The following is a 19,508-nucleotide window of genomic DNA, read 5'->3' as shown; positions in this document are numbered from 1 at the left end:
TAACGGGGTGAACAGGCAGTGGCTCGGGTGGTTGTTGTCCTTGATGATCTTTATGGCCTTCCTGTGACATCGGGTGGTGTAGGTGTCCTCACTACCCTCTGGAGAGCCTTACGGTTGTGGGCGGAGCAGTTGCCGTACCAGGCGGTGATACAGCCTGACAGGATGCTCTCGATTGTGCATCTGTAGAAGTTTGTGTGCTTTTGGTGACAAGCTGAATTTCTTCAGCCTCCTGAGGTTGAAGAGGCGCTGCTGCGCCTTCTTCACGACGCTGTCTGTGTGGGTGGACCAATTCAGTTTGTCTGTGATGTGTACGCCGAGGAACTTAAAACGTACTACCCTCTCCACTACTGTCCCATCGATGTGGAGAGGGGGTTGTTCCCTCTGCTGTTTCCTGAAGTCCACAATCATCTCCTTAGTTTTGTTGACGTTGAGTGTAAGGTTATTTTCCTGACACCACACTCCGAGGGCCCTCACCTCCTCCCTGTAGGCCGTCTCGTCATTGTTGGTAATCAAGCCTACCACTGTAGTCCGCAAACTTGATTGAGTTGGAGGCGTGCGTGGCCATGCAGTCGTGGGTGAACAGGGAGTACAGGAGAGGGCTCAGAACGCACCCTTGTGGGGCCCCAGTGTTGAGGATCAGCGGGGTGGAGATGTTGTTACCTACCCTCACCACCTGGGCGCGGCCCGTCAGGAAGTCCAGTACCCAGTTGCAGAGGGCGGGGTCGAGACCCAGGGTCTCGAGCTTGATGACGAGCTTGGAGGGTACTATGGTGTTGAATGCCGAGCTGTAGTCAATGAACAGCATTCTCACATAGGTATTCCTCTTGTCCAGATGGGTTAGGGCAGTGTGCAGTGTGGTTGAGATTGCATCGTCTGTGGACCTATTTGGGCGGTAAGCAAATTGGAGTGGGTCTAGGGTGTCAGGTAGGGTGGAGGTGATGTGGTCCTTGTCTAGTCTCTCAAAGCACTTCATGATGACGGAAGTGAGTGCTATGGGGCGGTAGTCGTTTAGCTTTCTTGGGAACAGGAACAATGGTGGCCCTCTCGAAGCATGTGGGAACAGCAGACTGGGACAAGGATTGATTGAATATGTCTGTAAACACACCGGCCAGCTGGTCTGCGCATGCTCTGAGGGCGCGGCTGGGGATGCCGTCTGGGCCTGCAGCCTTGCGAGGGTTAACACGTTTAAATGTTTTACTCACCTCGGCTGCAGTGGAGGAGAGTCCGCATGTTTTGGTTGCGGGCCGTGTCAGTGGCATTGTATTGTCCTCAAAGCGGGCAAAAAAGTTATTTAGTCTGCCTGGGAGCAAGACATCCTGGTCCGTGACTGGGCTGGTTTTCTTTTTGTAATCCGTGATTGACTGTAGACCCTGCCACATACCTCTTGTGTCTGAGCCGTTGAATTGCGATTCTACTTTGTCTCTATACTGACGCTTAGCTTGTTTGATTGCCTTGCGGAGGGAATAGCTACACTGTTTGTATTCGGTCATGTTTCCGGTCACATTGCCCTGATTTAAAAGCAGTGGTTCGCGCGAATGCTGCCATCAATCCACGGTTTCTGGTTTGGGAATGTTTTAATCGTTGCTATGGGAACGACATCTTCAACGCACGTTCTAATGAACTCGCTCACTGAATCAGCGTATTCGTCAATGTTGTTGTTTGACGCAATACGAAACACATCCCAGTCCACGTGATGGAAGCAGTCTTGGAGCATGGAATCAGATTGGTCGGACCAGCGTTGAACAGACCTCAGCGTGGGAGCTTCTTGTTTTAGTTTCTGTCTGTAGGCAGGGAGCAACAAAATGGAGTCGTGGTCAGCTTTTCCGAAAGGAGGGCGGGGGAGGGCCTTATATGCGTCGCGGAAGTTATAATAGCAATGATCCAAGGTTTTACCAGCCCTGGTTGCGCAATCGATATGCTGATGCTATTTAGGGAGTCTTGTTTTCAGATTAGCCTTGTTAAAATCCCCAGCTACAATGAATGCAGCCTCAGGATATGTGGATTCCAGTTTGCAAATAGTCAAATAAAGTTTGTTCAGAGCCATCGATGTGTCTGCTTGGGGGGGAATATATACGGCTGTGATTATAATCGAAGAGAATTCCCTTAGTAGATAATGCGGTCGACATTTGATTGTGAGGAATTCTAAATCATGTGAACAGAAGGACTTGAGTTCCTGTATGTTGTTGTGACCACACCATGTCTCGTTAACCATAAAGCATGCGCTCCCGCCCCTCTTCTTACCAGAAAGATGTTTGTTTCTGTCGGCGCGATGCGTGGAGAAACCAGCTGGCTGGTTGTGCTGTTGTGGTTTTGCGAATAATTGGTATGTCTGCCCTGTGGGGTGTTTGGAGAAGTCCTGCTTGCTGCTCTTGTTGTTGAAAAAATATTTGTCTAATCCGAGGTGAGTGATCGCTGTCCTGATATCTAGAAGCTCTTTTCTGCCGTAAGATACGTTTGCAGAAACATTATGTACAAAATAATTCACAAATATCGCAACAAAAAAAAACACAACAGCACAATTGGTTAGGAGACCGTAAAACGGCGCCCATCTCCTCCGGCGCCATTTTTGTCGCCGGACCCACCATGATCTGGGTATGTGTGACGTTAAACTTGACTTCGTAGTAGCCTCTGTTGTGCACAGTTAGCTGTCCTTCATCTACTACGCGATATCCCCTGTATCACTATACACAGAGGAGTGATATTGTTCCCCAGAGCCTCTAATACCCACTTCCTTAATCTATGAGCTTTACAAATCTCCGCCCCAGTCATATTCAATTCTGCTTTCCCAATTCCCTGTGACGTTAATACCTTGTTTTTACTCCATCGAATACACCAATGTCGGTCCTGCCAGAGTCTGCAACTAACGTCATTTATGCAAACATTCTGTCTCAAACGAATACAAACAAATAGCCACAAATACATTTGCACATAAATCATTCCATCCAAGCCATAACTACTGCTAGGCCACTTATATAGTTATAAACATCCTAAAACATGCTCGTGTCAATTAGTCAGTTTCCAACAATCCCCCTGGAACAATGATCACTCTCATGATCCACGCCACCTAGACTTGAACAGGGAAGAGAGAATACATGTTTAATAATTTCACACCACCCTTGATGAGATTGGAACCAGGACCATCCATCCGTTCTGTTCTATGCCAGTGGGATGCTAGTCTCCATGCCAGTCTCCTTCATCCCCATCCTTGGGTTCAAAGTGAGATGCAGACTACAAGCCTTGTAAGTAGTTAATTGTACTGTATCATCCAGAAAGCCATATGTATTGATGTGCTTTAACATAATTTTGATGACATGGTGAAACAAAACCCCTACTATCAAGATCCCCATCATGGTTAACCCAAACTACCATCTAGTGCAGGGTGGGCAATTACAGTCCTCGGACCTGATTGGTGTCCCAGTTTTGCCCCAGCTAACACACCGGACTCCAATAATCACCTAATCATGATCTTCAGTTTAAAATGCAATTTGATTAATCAGCTGTGTTTTGCTAAGGATGGATAAAGTGTGACACCAATCAGGCCCTCGAGGACAGGAGTTGCTGGGGTCTCTGATCACCTCCCGCTTGAGGACACTAAAAGATTAGGTTTCCTGAGAATAAACCCTCCCTAGACTCAATAGAATCGAGCAGTGCACTCTCCCCTCTTTGTGCTCTCCTCACAGCTTAGGGGCAGTGCTCTCTCTCTCTCTCCTTCTCCCCTTTCCTGAATCATAATTAAAACAATTGATCAATTATCCAACCCAAATTTAGAAGGCCAGTCCTTAGTGCTTCACGTTGAGTCCATCACTCGGATTTAAGACCCTCAATTTAGCACACACTGACACTGATAGAATGTACATTTACAAAAAGGGGACAATATATAGACAGTTTGTAATATTTATATTACTAGCATTAACTTTTCTCATCACAACCACCGTTTATCCCTGTTTTACACTGTCGTGAGTGGCATGTTAATGACAGATCGGTATCACAATACATTTCCCAGTGTGCAGACCAACACAATCAACCTGATACCCCAAATAAACAGTTTAGGGCAACCCTAAATCAATTTACGGGCACAGTTGACCACCCCCCTCCTTCCTGGTGGTCATTCTTCTGCCGTCTCTTAATTTTCTTCCTCAGACAGCGTTGCAGTTCATCTCCCAATGGCACATATGTAACTCATGCCTTTTGATATCCCGATTTCAAAATCTGGGGAATAATCTGAATCTCTCACCTGAGCCTCCACCTCCATTGTGTCTCGTCCATTTTCCCACCAGTGCATCAGCAGCATAAGAGTTTTGGCATTATCTCTCTCCATGCTCACTTCACAAGTGCACTCTCAGGGCCCATGCCGCACTCCTGACACTTGTACATAGGTTGCTGGCTCGGTCTCGGGTAGGAGTGGTGAAAGACGAGGCTGTAGTGAACACCTTTGTCGCCATTACTTCAGCCGGTTAGAGGGTGTGAAGCTCACACTGTCCTCACTCCTAGTTATTATCTAGATACCGTCTGGAGTCACTATCGCCTCAACTTCGAGAGAGGACAGACCAAAACAACACTTTAAGGCATTTCAAATTCAGAAAGTCCAAACAACTATTCACTGTATGACACATTTATGACATTCCCAATTTTCCCAATACAAAATTCCAAAGACAAATGTCAGTGAACCAACACACTGTTGAAACCATTTTTCAAATTGGCTTTACACTCCCTTATCATATTACGGCGACCTCACCGTATCAGGGAGGGTCAGGGAGGTAGAGGGCTAACACTTAGGGAGAAATCCCGTCCATACAGCAGACCCAATCTGGTGAGATTTGTATTGAAACAAAACCACAAAACAGCAGCGATGCACTCATTCAGATTATACTTTAATCTCTCCCAATGTCTATCCTTTCTAGTGAGGGTCAGGCCTCGCCAGAAAGTCAAGACAAAGGTTATTCAACACCAAGTATTTTCTTTTCCCTTTCTTTCACTGTACTTCAGACGACGTATTTAAAAACATTTCAAACATTTCCATCATTCTGCATACCTGGTTTACATTGTATTATTCAGTACTGTACCTTATCAGGAGAATTTACGTGGGTGCAACCAACATTCGAACAATAGATACAGTGCCTTGCGAAAGTATTCGGCCCCCTTGAACTTTGACCTTTTGCCACATTTCAGGCTTCAAACATAAAGATATAAAACTGTATTTTTTTGTGAAGAATCAACAACAAGTGGGACACAATCATGAAGTGGAACGACATTTATTGGATATTTCAAACTTTTTTAACAAATCAAAGACTGAAAAATTGGGCGTGCAAAATGATTCAGCCCCTTTACTTTCAGTGCAGCAAACTCTCTCCAGAAGTTCAGTGAGGATCTCTGAATGATCCAATGTTGACTTAAATGACTAATGATGATAAATACAATCCACCTGTGTGTAATCAAGTCTCCGTATAAATGCACCTGCACTGTGATAGTCTCAGAGGTCCGTTAAAAGCGCAGAGAGCATCATGAAGAACAAGGAACACACCAGGCAGGTCCGAGATACTGTTGTGAAGAAGTTTAAAGCCGGATTTGGATACAAAAAGATTTCCCAAGCTTTAAACATCCCAAGGAGCACTGTGCAAGCGATAATATTGAAATGGAAGGAGTATCAGACCACTGCAAATCTACCAAGACCTGGCCGTCCCTCTAAACTTTCAGCTCATACAAGGAGAAGACTGATCAGAGATGCAGCCAAGAGGCCCATGATCACTCTGGATGAACTGCAGATATCTACAGCTGAGGTGGGAGACTCTGTCCATAGAACAACAATCAGTTGTATATTGCACAAATCTGGCCTTTATGGAAGAGTGGCAAGAAGAAAGCCATTTCTTAAAGATATCCATAAAAAGTGTTGTTTAAACTTTGCCACAAGCCACCTGGGAGACACACCAAACATGTGGAAGAAGGTGCTCTGGTCAGATGAAACCAAAATTGAACTTTTTGGCAACAATGCAAAACGTTATGTTTGGCGTAAAAGCAACACAGCTGAACACACCATCCCCACTGTCAAACATGGTGGTGGCAGCATCATGGTTTGGGCCTGCTTTTCTTCAGCAGGGACAGGGAAGATGGTTAAAATTGATGGGAAGATGGATGGAGCCAAATACAGGACCATTCTGGAAGAAAACCTGATGGAGTCTGCAAAAGACCTGAGACTGGGACGGAGATTTGTCTTCCAACAAGACAATGATCCAAAACATAAAGCAAAATCTACAATGTAATGGTTCAAAAATAAACATATCCAGGTGTTAGAATGGCCAAGTCAAAGTCCAGACCTGAATCCAATCGAGAATCTGTGGAAAGAACTGAAAACTGCTGTTCACAAATGCTCTCCATCCAACCTCACTGAGCTCGAGCTGTTTTGCAAGGAGGAATGGGAAAAAATTTCAGTCTCTCGATGTGCAAAACTGATAGAGACATACCCCAAGCGACTTACAGCTGTAATCGCAGCAAAAGGTGGCGCTACAAAGTATTAACTTAAGGGGGCTGAATAATTTTGCACGCCCAATTTTTCAGTTTTTGATTTGTAAAAAAGTTTGAAATATCCAGTAAATGTCGTTCCACTTCATGATTGTGTCCCACTTGTTGTTGATTCTTCACAAAAAAATACAGTTTTATATCTTTATGTTTGAAGCCTGAAATGTGGCAAAAGGTCGCAAAGTTCAAGGGGGCCGAATACTTTCGCAAGGCACTGTACTTCAGAAAAATGTCATGTGTTTGCCCTTTAAGGTGCATCCTTTCTAACCTGTGAAGATCCTACTAAAACCAAATTAAAGGACCCCACACAATTAAATCAGACACGGTATTAACCTTTTCACATATACCAACAAACGGGTGTGATTCTACAGTGGTCCCTGCAGCTTACGCTCAAACAAACCAGTTTGACTAGAACACTTATTTAGGACGTCCAGCTTTGATCAGCGTTTGAGCTAGCCACACTAAATCAAATCAAATCAAATTTTATTTGTCACATACACATGGTTAGCAGATGTTAATGCGAGTGTAGCGAAATGCTTGTGCTTCTAGTTCCGACAATGCAGTAATAACCAACAAGTAATCTAACTAACAATTCCAAAACTACTGTCTTGTACACAGTGTAAGGGGATAAAGAATATGTACATAAGGATATATGAATGAGTGATGGTACAGAGCAGCATAGGCAAGATACAGTAGATGGTATCGAGTACAGTATATACATATGAGATGAGTATGTAAACAAAGTGGCATAGTTAAAGTGGCTAGTGATACATGTATTACATAAGGATACAGTCGATGATATAGAGTACAGTATATACGTATGCATATGAGATGAATAATGTAGGGTAGGTAACATTATATAAGGTAGCATTGTTTAAAGTGGCTAGTGATATATTTACATTTCCCATTAATTCCCATTATTAAAGTGGCTGGAGTTGAGTCAGTGTGTTGGCAGCAGCCACTCAGCGTTAGTGGTGGCTGTTTAACAGTCTGATGGCCTTGAGATAGAAGCTGTTTTTCAGTCTCTCGGTCCCAGCTTTGATGCACCTGTACTGACCTCGCCTTCTGGATGATAGCGGGGTGAACAGGCAGTGGCTCGGGTGGTTGTTGTCCTTGATGATCTTTATGGCCTTCCTGTGACATCGGGTGGTGTAGGTGTCCTGGAGGGCAGGTAGTTTGCCCCCGGTGATGCGTTGTGCAGACCTCACTACCCTCTGGAGAGCCTTACGGTTGAGGGCGGAGCAGTTGCCGTACCAGGCGGTGATACAGCCTGCCAGGATGCTCTCGGTTGTGCATCTGTAGAAGTTTGTGAGTGCTTTTGGTGACAAGCCAAATTTCTTCAGCCTCCTGAGGTTGAAGAGGCGCTGCTGCGCCTTCTTCACAATGCTGTCTGTGTGAGTGGACCAATTCAGTTTGTCTGTGATGTGTATGCCGAGGAACTTAAAACTTGCTACCCTCTCCACTACTGTTCCATCGATGTGGATAGGGGGGTGTTCCCTCTGCTGTTTCCTGAAGTCCACAATCATCTCCTTAGTTTTGTTGACGTTGAGTGTGAGGTTATTTTCCTGACACCACACTCCGAGGGCCCTCACCTCCTCCCTGTAGGCCGTCTCGGTGTTGTTGGTAATCAAGCCTACCACTGTTGTGTCGTCCGCAAACTTGATGATTGAGTTGGAGGCGTGCGTGGCCACGCAGTCGTGGGTGAACAGGGAGTACAGGAGAGGGCTCAGAACGCACCCTTGTGGGGCCCCAGTGTTGAGGATCAGCGGGGAGGAGATGTTGTTGCCTACCCTCACCACCTGGGGGCGGCCCGTCAGGAAGTCCAGTACCCAGTTGCACAGGGCGGGGTCGAGACCCAGGGTCTCGAGCTTGATGACGAGCTTGGAGGGTACTATGGTGTTGAATGCCGAGCTGTAGTCAATGAACAGCATTCTCACATAGGTATTCCTCTTGTCCAGATGGGTTAGGGCAGTGTGCAGTGTGGTTGAGATTGCATCGTCTGTGGACCTATTTGGGCGGTAAGCAAATTGGAGTGGGTCTAGGGTGTCAGGTAGGGTGGAGGTGATATGGTCCTTGACTAGTCTCTCAAAGCACTTCATGATGACGGAAGTGAGTGCTACGGGGCGCTAGTCGTTTAGCTCAGTTACCTTAGCTTTCTTGGGAACAGGAACAATGGTGGCCCTCTTGAAGCATGTGGGAACAGCAGACTGGTATAGGGATTGATTGAATATGTCTGTAAACACACCGGCCAGCTGGTCTGCGCATGCTCTGAGGGCGCGGCTGGGGATGCCATCTGGGCCTGCAGCCTTGCGAGGGTTAACACGTTTAAATGTCTTACTCACCTCGGCTGCAGTGAAGGAGAGACCGCATGTTTTCGTTGCAGGCCGTGTCAGTGGCACTGTATTGTCCTCAAAGCGGGCAAAAAAGTTATTTAGTCTGCCTGGGAGCAGGACATCCTGGTCCGTGACTGGGCTGGATTTCTTCCTGTAGTCCGTGATTGACTGTAGACCCTGCCACATGCCTGTTGTGTCTGAGCCGTTGAATTGAGATTTTACTTTGTCTCTGTACTGACGCTTAGCTTGTTTGATAGCCTTGCGGAGGGAATAGCTGCACTGTTTGTATTCGGTCATGTTACCAGACACCTTGCCCTGATTAAAAGCAGTGGTTCGCGCTTTCAGTTTCATGCGAATGCTGCCATCAATCCACGGTTTCTGGTTAGGGAATGTTTTAATCGTTGCTATGGGAACGACATCTTCAACGCACGTTCTAATGAACTCGCACACCGAATCAGCGTATTCGTCAATGTTGTTGTCTGACGCAATACGAAACATGTCCCAGTCCACGTGATGGAAGCAGTCTTGGAGTGTGGAGTCAGCTTGGTCGGACCAGCGTTGGACAGACCTCAGCGTGGGAGCCTTTTGTTTTAGTTTCTGTCTGTAGGCAGGGATCAACAAAATGGAGTCGTGGTCAGCTTTTCCGAAAGGGGGGCGGGGCAGGGCCTTATATGCATCGCGGAAGTTAGAGTAACAATGATCCAAGGTCTTTCCACCCCTGGTTGCGCAATCGATATGCTGATAAAATGTAGGGAGTCTTGTTTTCAGATTAGCCTTGTTAAAATCCCCAGCTACAATGAATGCAGCCTCCGGATAAATGGTTTCCAGTTTGCAAAGAGTCAAATAAAGTTCATTCCGAGCCATCGATGTGTCTGCTTGGGGGGGGATATATACGGCTGTGATTATAATCGAAGAGAATTCTCTTGGTAGATAATGCGGTCTACATTTGACATTTGACTATATTTGACACTTGACTATTTTTGGATGCAATGTTCAGACATTCACAGAAGTAGCAACAGCATACCCAGTCATCCAAACCGGAAAATGTAAGCTATATTTGTCCTAGCGCTAACTGAGGAAATATTGATATAACACATTTAGAAAACTCTCGGCTGACAGAAACCACAATATGAATTAGCTAATAGTAATTACTATTTTTTTAATTCATCACATCACGGTTGAGCTCAACATTGATGGAAATAATTGCGTATACTTTCTAGATTTTGAAAGTAATCCGATGATGGTTAGTTTGTACGCACCGCCATGTTTGTTTTTCGCGTTAATCAAAGATAAGAGGAGACCAGATGAGTTTGGGCTGTTTGCAGTATGCATGTTGAAGGGGGTGTGTGGTCTACGATCATTCACTTCCAGAAGTTTACCCGACTGATCAGTGAACCATTCCACCTCCATTATAACATATTTTATCTGACAGGTGTTTACATGACACCCATAATGCATTGTATAATGTCAACAAACATGGCACCACACATAGCTGGCAAATAGCTTAGCATTAGCTCATTACCGTCAGTACAACCTTCAAAAAAGTATTTTACACAGATTGGTGTCCATTACAATCTATGTAATAATCTAAATGCATTATTTGTCACCAGTACTTGAAAACATGAATTATACTGTAAATGCATACATGCATACATAACGCTACATTAGAAATGACAACAATTTACAGAATATAAGGAATGCGCACATGTCCAAAGTTATTATTTGTAAGGAAAACAACAATGGAGGCAAAACGAGCACCAGCCAGAAAATTTGCCAGTTCGTGCAAGACTGTGCAAATGTCTGCATACTTAATGTGTGGAAAAAATGGGGAAGGGCTCTCCTCGAAGAGGGAAGTTTGTCCTGCTCAGTAAAGCCTCACATAGAAATAGCCCATTTCAGTTTTGGACAATTTTATGTGAATTAATGAGGCGGAACACCCCTCAATTCAAACTGTTAAAAATACAACTTGTTAGAAAATAATTTCAAAATGGCAAGTTGAAACAGCCTATAGATGATTAGCAGGCAGCGCGGGTTAACTGTCTTGTTGCGTAACAATCACATTTTGGAACAGCTGAGTGCATTCTGACATCACATGCATAAAACAACTCATGCTGAAGCAACCGTTAACGATATTTGGAACTCGCGTATGAAAAGGTTAACACCACTTAACAAATATTCATAACTTTTGGGTTGTGGGTGTGCTTAAAATAAAGCTCCCTTTACAGCTGGATCCAGGTACTTTTATATTTTATAATACTGCAGAATTTCACTAACCGCTCTCCAAAGACAACAGCCTCGGGAAGAATTTCAACGAGAGAGATGAGGACACCCCATCCTCTCCTGGGAGAGAAAATGTAAATGTCATTGGTATTCAATATGCTAAAGCTTAATCATTAACACACAGGTTTTAATTCCAAACAAACATAAGCAATTCTGTTCACCAGGTGTCCGCTGTCCTCCCTCCATTCATGAATCGTTTGTTTTAATCCATCCCAACGTTTATGTAGCTTGTACTACCCTTAGACATGGCGACATTCCTCTCACCACCGAGTCTAACAATTTACTCCCGTATTTGACCTATGTCTCTCTCTTCCCCATGATTTTGCGTAACCACCGCACTACAACATTTAAGTCATTTTAGGTTTGGTAACTCGAATACTGTCGCTTGACAGAATTGCTTTTTCAAAACTCTACAAACAATACTCACAATATTAACTCCACTCTAATTTCTCGTGACCCCTCCTTCCTTTCGTCAATTCTATAAAGCTATTTCAGAAAAAGACAGAATCAAGTGTCTCATGAGATAAAAAATACGGTTTTCTGAGTTTGCAAGGAGTGTTTGGCTGTGCCAATTTGAACTTGTTACCTTTTTTAGAATCCATTCCCCTGTAATTTCGTATAAACATGGATAATAGTTGTATTGCTTTCGATTCTGCCCCTGTTACCTTGCTGAGTGTCATACTTTTTCCTGTTGTAAATTTTGCCTATTTCGAGTGTCTGCTGCTTTTCTTCTGCTAATGTGGCGAACGCCTGAATCACAGCATTCCCTTCAGAGGGAGCGGGTGCAGTAGGTTCCCCTGCTGCCCTAAACTCACTTTCCCAATGACCCACGGCCCCACACCTAAAACAGGGCTCTGACGCCTATAACGCCTTGGGACTGATTCACTGCCCTTTCCTCCTTGTTTCTTTGTCTTACCGTGGTCATTGAAACCACTGTTAGTGACTTTCACTGTGGCTGTATTAACCACACGCACGGTTGCGAAGTGAGCAGAATTAGACTCCACTCTTAAGGCCGGCTGTACTATTTCATCCCAGTGAAAATGTTGATCCACTTCCCCCGCAATAGCCGTTTTGATAACAGGTTTGCTTGCTGGTCTATTGCACTTTATTTTTCCTTTGTCATTGTGCCAACTCACAACAGCATCTCTGAATTCATTATTAGATTTGAATTTTTCGTCAGCATGGAAGTGCTGAATTTTGTCCACTTTGCTCAATTTAACCATTACTTGAGCCGAAATGCTAGTTTGATTGTGCACTTCTTTTAGTGCATCCATGGCTTTACTATAGTTTTCCTCTTATATTCCCCCTTTTCGGGAGAGTCAGAAACCACGGATGCCATTCCAATGGTGGCTATTCCTGCGCCTCCCTCAACGTTGTTTATGGTGTTTGGATTTCCTCATTCACGGCTCTAATACACACCCTCTACTAACTATTTTTGAAGATAGTAATACCCACTTCCCTGGAGAGTAGTTATTGTATTTGTGCCTATTAATTAGTCACGGCACCTGATACCTTGTATTTGAACCAATACTGAAGCGTCTGCTAATTTTACTACTGGTGAATACGGCTGACCTAATGTCTTACACCAGTGTTACGCCTCAAATATCACTGTCAACACACACAACCACAATTATTCACAGTTGTCTCCCTATTTCCACAATCTGCATAAACCAAGCTCACTCCTTATTGTTATCGTTTTGCTTTTCTAATCATGAATGTGGCTCTCCTCCAGAACTTATAGGAAACCTTTTGTCACCATCCACATTCCCTCCTGTTGATTTTCTCCATGGACTACTTCTCTACAACCCACAGGGACCACCCTGTCCGGGACGACTTGCCCTCCACAGAGGGACCACCCTGTCCGGGACTTCTGAATAAACTCAAGCTTTTAGATTTGTATCCTATAATTTGTTATTTATCCTATGACTCACCTTCCCAAGATGTCAGAATGAGTGTAGGAACTGTGCCTACCTTGTTTGTTTTTTGCGCCCGCTCCTGCTCCACTGATTCGGACTCTCCAGTTTGACTGTTAATCGTGGAAAATCCTGCTGACAATGCCAACTGTTTGGTTCAGACAGAGTGAAAAACTGACAACTAGTCAAAACTCAAACCAGGTTTATTCACCCACTGGGTCAAACATTTGAAAAGACAAAGATATGGTTCCACCAGCCCCATTATTTATACCCTCCTATTAGTCTCCTCCTTGCACATATAGGCAGCCAATACATCTCTGTTGCTAGGCAGGAACTTACGTGGTGTGTGTGTGTGTAATAGAACTGTTCCTTGTCACTTCACCTGACCTGACCTCAGCCCACATTGTTCACTCCTCCCTAATCCACAGCTATCCAACCTTCTCAGCGACTGAAACCAGACTGTTACGCTTTTGTCTTCTCCATAAGATCCATGAGATTTAACAATTACATAATACGTGAATAGTAACATGAATAAGTATATATTTAAAGTTAGAATCCAACACCTTGATTAACCAGGTCAATCTATGTCATGGAAAGAACAGGTGTTCCTATTGTTTTGTACACTCAGTGTAGACCCTTTATCTTCACCATAAGCCCACACATCCCTCTCTTAGACCTATAAATCTCCAGCGCTCAGATTCACTTTGACTAGGTTAGGGCCCTGTAAAATCTGCGATATACAGAAGGCGGACGGAATCACAGAATCCAGACAATAAAACGGAAATCAACAATATTCAAAAATGTATTGAACTTAGTAGGGAATCAACTAAATGTATTAATTTGCCCAGTTGATCACAAGACATGAACAGAAGGCATCAGTGATTTTTTTATTTCTTGCAACTTTCTGATGAGGCAATGAGAATTCCCCGTCTGTGTATGTGCAGTGCACGCAGCTACCACTTTGTGTAGCCGTTAGCGATGATGCTAATAAAAAATCTTGGAAAAGATGGAAAGGCTTCCCCTTAAACCTCGTCAATGAAATGTTAACTACAAAGTAGTCTATACATACCTGGCAGAATGATACAGTATCATGATTATTGGCATCAATCCAATTGCTGTGGACTTTAAACATCGAATTTAGTTGTTTTACTATTTTAAAAAGTGTGATTTTTGAGTGAAAACCTGAAAAAACAAGGGACAATGGAAACCTGGGAAAAAAAATATTAACATTTTATAGGGCCCTATTACTGTCAATCCCCAAAAGCACTGTCACACATTGCACTCTTAGCTAATAGTTCCAGCACGCTTATGTCACCTTCTGGCCTATATCCTCTAGCCATCTGCAGAAAAGCTCCAGCCTCTCTTTTTGTGTATCTGAAAACCCCACATTTTTCAAACTGGCTCTTGTCATGCTTCAGCATAAGCCTTCCGTAACAGCCTGCAACCCTTTACTCTCCATAGATATTACTAGTCACAATGATTATAATCTCGAATCCCCACAAACCCAAATGTATCCAGAGAACGAGGAAGTAGCCTATGATGTAAATTCGACAATCTGCTTTTCCACCCTATGCCGCCTTTCACCAAGATTAATTTAGAAGCTGGGCAGTAGCAAAGCCCCAGGTGTGCCCAATAAGCTACTTATTCACTCAACTCCATCATGAATGGGCGGATGCGGCAGCGAATCACATTAGCTCTATTCCCGTTGTAGCCACTCAGTGCATTATTGTCAATGCCATCGTGTCGGGTTATGACAAAATCAGCCCATTCCGTGAGAGCGGCACGGTCTCTCGTCGTGGTAACGGTTTATGCCCTGGTACAGCTGGGTGGGGTGGGGGGGGGGGGGGGGGGGGGCTGGCTTACTACAGTAAAGTGACCGGTGAAGAGGCCTCATTGTGGAGAGGTGCTCAGTCTTCAGCTTTCTATATCTGTCTTCTGGGGGACCAATGATGTCACAGCTTGGAGTAGCAGACAAAGCTGTCGTCTTGTGTGTGAGAAGCCTGGTGGTTTTTAATACAGGGATATTTGCGTATGTGTGTGAATGTTTTGGATCATGGTTTAATCTCTTTGGAAAACTGTCCAGCATAGGATGCCATGGACATAAATTAATTTATTTCAGGTAGTCACTCTGCTGCATTCTCAAGTAAAGGACACATACTTCACTCTTTCTCAAACTCGGCCCTACTCCGACTCCTTTTCCTCTATTCGTTCCATAGGCTTTCAGCTCACATAAGAGGTGGAGAGAGGATTGAGACTGTGAGGAGCGAATGAAGACCCAACTGTTGATAGAGCGGGAGGGAGAAATGGGAAATAGAGCGAGAGCGCAGTACTCCTTTTGTCTTCTCTCCCCAGTGGTATTATTAGGAGCCCTGAGGGAGAAGACTGTTCATGTCAGCTGCACTGGAGTTTTACTGTGTTATAATGTAGGTACAGGGGCTACACACCAACAAATGCACATCTTGATTGATATAAACTGAGTGTAGAAAACGTTTGGAACACCTTCCTAGCATTGAGTTGTGCACCTATTTACCCCCAGAACAGTCTCAATTTGTTGGGGCATGGGCTCTAGAAGGTGTCAAGGGTTACCCATGTTGACTCCAATGCTTCCCAAAGTTGTCTCAAGTTGGCTGAATGTCCTTTGGGTGGTGGACCATTATTGATGCACACGGGAAACTGTTGAGCTGGAAAAACCCAGCAGTGATTCAGTTCTTGACACACTCAAACCGGTGCGCCTAGTACCATACCCCCATTCAAAGGCACTTAAATCATTGTCTTGCCCAGTTAACCTCCTGAATGGCACACATACACACCATGTCTCAAGGCTTAAAAATCCTTCTTTAACCTGTCTCCTCTCCATCTAAACGGATTGAAGTGGATTTAACAGGTGAAGTGGATTTCACCAGGTCAGTCTGTCATGGGAAGAGCAGTACCTAATGTTTTGTACACTCAGTGTTTTTTTTATTGTATTTATTTTTATCATACCCCAAATCCAATTATATTCAGTGATGCTAGCCATGGCATGCTTTATGTTTAGTACTGCTTAATCACATTCTGTATCACAAATGCACTGTCGCCATTGCATAATCAACCATCTAATACTGTTAGACTTTTCTTGACCTGGAAAACAATAGAGCACAGCGAAATAGATCTAGTTGGCCTAACTAACAGGTGCCTGGGAGGGTGTGTGGCAGGTAATGTGCCCTGAAGTAAAATATTTACCTGTTTTAATCATACAGACAGAGTGAAAAATTATACTGTCCTATTTCGCAACAAAGCCTCCTTCACTCACGCCGCCAAAAACAGCCTCGTAAAACTGACTATCCTACCTATCCTCGACTTCAGCGACGTCATTTACAAAATAGCTTCCAATACTCTACTCAGCAAACTGGATGCAGCCTATCACAGTGCCATACGTTTTGTCATCAAAGCCCCGTATACCACCCACCACTGCGACCTGTATGCTCTAGTCGGCTGGCCCTCGCTACATATTCGTCGCCAGACCCACTGGCTCCAGGTCATCAAAGTCTATGCTAGGTAAAGCTCCGCCTTATCTCAGCTCACTGGTCACGAATACAACACCCACCCGTAGCACACGCTCCAGCAGGTATATTTCACTGGTCATCCCCAAAGCCAACACCTCCTTTGGCCGCCTTTTCTTCCAGTTCTCTGTTGCCAATGACTGGAACGAATTGCAAAAATCGCTGAAGCTGGAGACTTATATTTCCCTCACTAACTTTAAACATCAGCTATCTGAGCAGCTAACCGATCGCTGCAGTTGTACATAGCCCATATGTAAATAGCCCATCCAATTTACCTACCTCATCCCCATATTGTTTTTATTTACTTTGCTGCTCTTTTGCACACCAGTATTTCTACTTGCACATCATCTGCTCATCACTCCAGTGTAAATTTGCTAAACTGTAATTACTCCGCTACTATGGCCTATTTATTGCCTTACCACCTCACGCCATTTGCACACACTGTATATAGACTTTTTTTTTCTATTGTTATTGACTGTACGCTTCTTTATTCCACGTAACTCTGTGTTGTTGTTTGTGTCGCACTGCTTTGCTTTATCTTGGCCAGGTCGCAGTTGTAAATGAGAACTTGTTCTAGCTTACCTGGTTAATTAAAGGTGAAATAATATTAAAATAACAATGTTGCTGTAAAGACATGTCTAACAGCTCTCCCTGTTCTCTTCTCTCTCTCTCATCCCTCCCAGAACTCAATACGGCATAATCTGTCCCTCAACAAGTGTTTTCTCAAAGTGCCTCGCTCTAAAGATGACCCTGGAAAAGTAAGTATTCCCTGACCACTATAGTCCTGAGTACATATTTCACCTTAAATGACCACATGTTTTGGTAGGAGAAAAGAGTCAAGTGTGTTTTCTATCAAATCGCCCACAAATGAGGTTGAATATGATGCGTCATTTCGACATGCTCACACTCTTCCACGCACAACGAGAAGAATGAGGAAAACCAATGGAAAGAGGAATTGTTTGAGGAATTCTGGAGGAAAGACAGTACAGGCTGTGATAAGAAGAAAAAAACAACAACAAACAAAAGCACATGAAGGTGAGGTAGAATCATTCGGGACATTGTAACTGATGTGGACTGTGTTAATTACACATACACATTTAATAGCTAAAAAGTACAATTTTAAAAATCGGGGTACACTATTTGAATAAGTGCATGCATTAATGATAATCAATCAACTCTAATGAAAACAAATTCTAAAAATAATATTGGCAGCAGTTGCAGGAACTTTCCATTTGATTTACCAGCTGAAAAGAACTCTGAACTTTCTAAACAGCAGCGTTTGTTTGTGATGCTAAGGAAAAACCCAGAGACAATTGCTGATTATACCCTAATTGGAGACAATAATTAAATCTCTGACCTGCTCTTCTATACAATGCATACTGCTGTTTGGTATTCTGCCGCATGTACAGTGCCCTGCGAAAGTATTCGGCCCCCTTTAACTTTGCGACCTTTTGCCACATTTCAGGCTTCAAACATAAAGATATAAAACTGTATTTTTTTGTGAAGAATCAACAAGTGGGACACAATCATGAAGTGGAACGACATTTATTGGATATTTAAAACTTTTTTAACAAATCAAAAACTGAAAAATTGGGCGTGCAAAATGATTCAGCCCCTTTACTTTCAGTGCAGCAAACTCTCTCCAGAAGTTCAGTGAGGATCTCTGAATGATCCAATGTTGACCTAAATGACTAATGATGATAAATACAATCCACCTGTGTGTAATCAAGTCTCCGTATAAATGCACCTGCACTGTGATAGTCTCAGAGGTCCGTTAAAAGCGCAGAGAGCATCATGAAGAACAAGGAACACACCAGGCAGGTCCGAGATATCGTTGTGAAGAAGTTTAAAGCCGGATTTGGACACAAAAAGATTTCCCAAGCTTTAAACATCCCAAGGAGCACTGTGCAAGCGATAATATTGAAATGGAAGGAGTATCAGACCACTGCAAATCTACCAAGACCTGGCCGTCCCTCTAAACTTTCAGCTCATACAAGGAGAAGACTGATCAGAGATGCAGCCAAGAGGCCCATGATCACTCTGGATGAACTGCAGAGATCTACAGCTGAGGTGGGAGACTCTGTCCATAGGACAACAATCAGTCGTATATTGCACAAATCTGGCCTTTATGGAAGAGTGGCAAGAAAGCAATTTCTTAAAGATATCCATAAAAAGTGTCGTTTAAAGTTTGCCACAAGCCACCTGGGAGACACACCAAACATGTGGAAGAAGGTGCTCTGGTCAGATGAAACCAAAATGGAACTTTTTGGCAACAATGCAAAACGTTATGTTTGGCGTAAAAGCAACACAGCTGAACACACCATCCCCACTGTCAAACATGGTGGTGGCAGCATCATGGTTTGGGCCTGCTTTTCTTCAGCAGGGACAGGGAAGATGGTTAAAATTTATGGGAAGATGGATGGAGCCAAATACAGGACCATTCTGGAAGAAAACCTGATGGAGTCTGCAAAAGACCTGAGACTGGGACGGAGATTTGTATTCCAACAAGACAATGATCCAAAACATAAAGCAAAATCTACAATGGAATGGTTCAAAAATAAACATATCCAGGTGTTAGAATGACCAAGTCAAAGTCCAGACCTGAATCCAATCGAGAATCTGTGGAAAGAACTGAAAACTGCTGTTCACAAATGCTCTCCATCCAACCTCACTGAGCTCGAGCTGTTTTGCAAGGAGGAATGGGAAAAAATGTCAGTCTCTCGATGTGCAAAACTGATAGAGACATACCCCAAGCGACTTACAGCTGTAATCGCAGCAAAAGGTGGCGCTACAAAGTATTAACTTAAGGGGGCTGAATAATTTTGCACGCCCAATTTTTCAGTTTTTTATTTGTTCAATTTTTTTTAAATATCCAATAAATGTCGTTCCACTTCATGATTGTGTCCCACTTGTTGTTGATTCTTCACAAA

General features: G+C 43.7%; 1 protein-coding gene across 2 annotated transcripts in view; it reads left to right on the top strand.

The window, feature by feature from the left end:
* LOC110491831 (forkhead box protein J3) overlaps positions 1-19,508 on the top strand; it is a 98,901-nt gene that overhangs the window by 39,706 nt on the left and 39,687 nt on the right. For both annotated transcript variants that reach the window (XM_021565622.2, XM_021565623.2), the window contains one exon: positions 17,262-17,336. In XM_021565622.2, the coding sequence (XP_021421297.1) occupies positions 17,262-17,336 (75 nt within the window). The remainder of the gene's footprint in view (positions 1-17,261; positions 17,337-19,508) is intronic.

The sequence above is a fragment of the Oncorhynchus mykiss genome, chromosome 16, assembly GCF_013265735.2.
Source record: "Oncorhynchus mykiss isolate Arlee chromosome 16, USDA_OmykA_1.1, whole genome shotgun sequence".
NCBI classification, from domain to species: Eukaryota; Metazoa; Chordata; class Actinopteri; order Salmoniformes; family Salmonidae; genus Oncorhynchus; species Oncorhynchus mykiss.
Note: the sequence above shows the minus strand (reverse complement) of the source record. Positions and strands in the feature narration are given on the sequence as shown.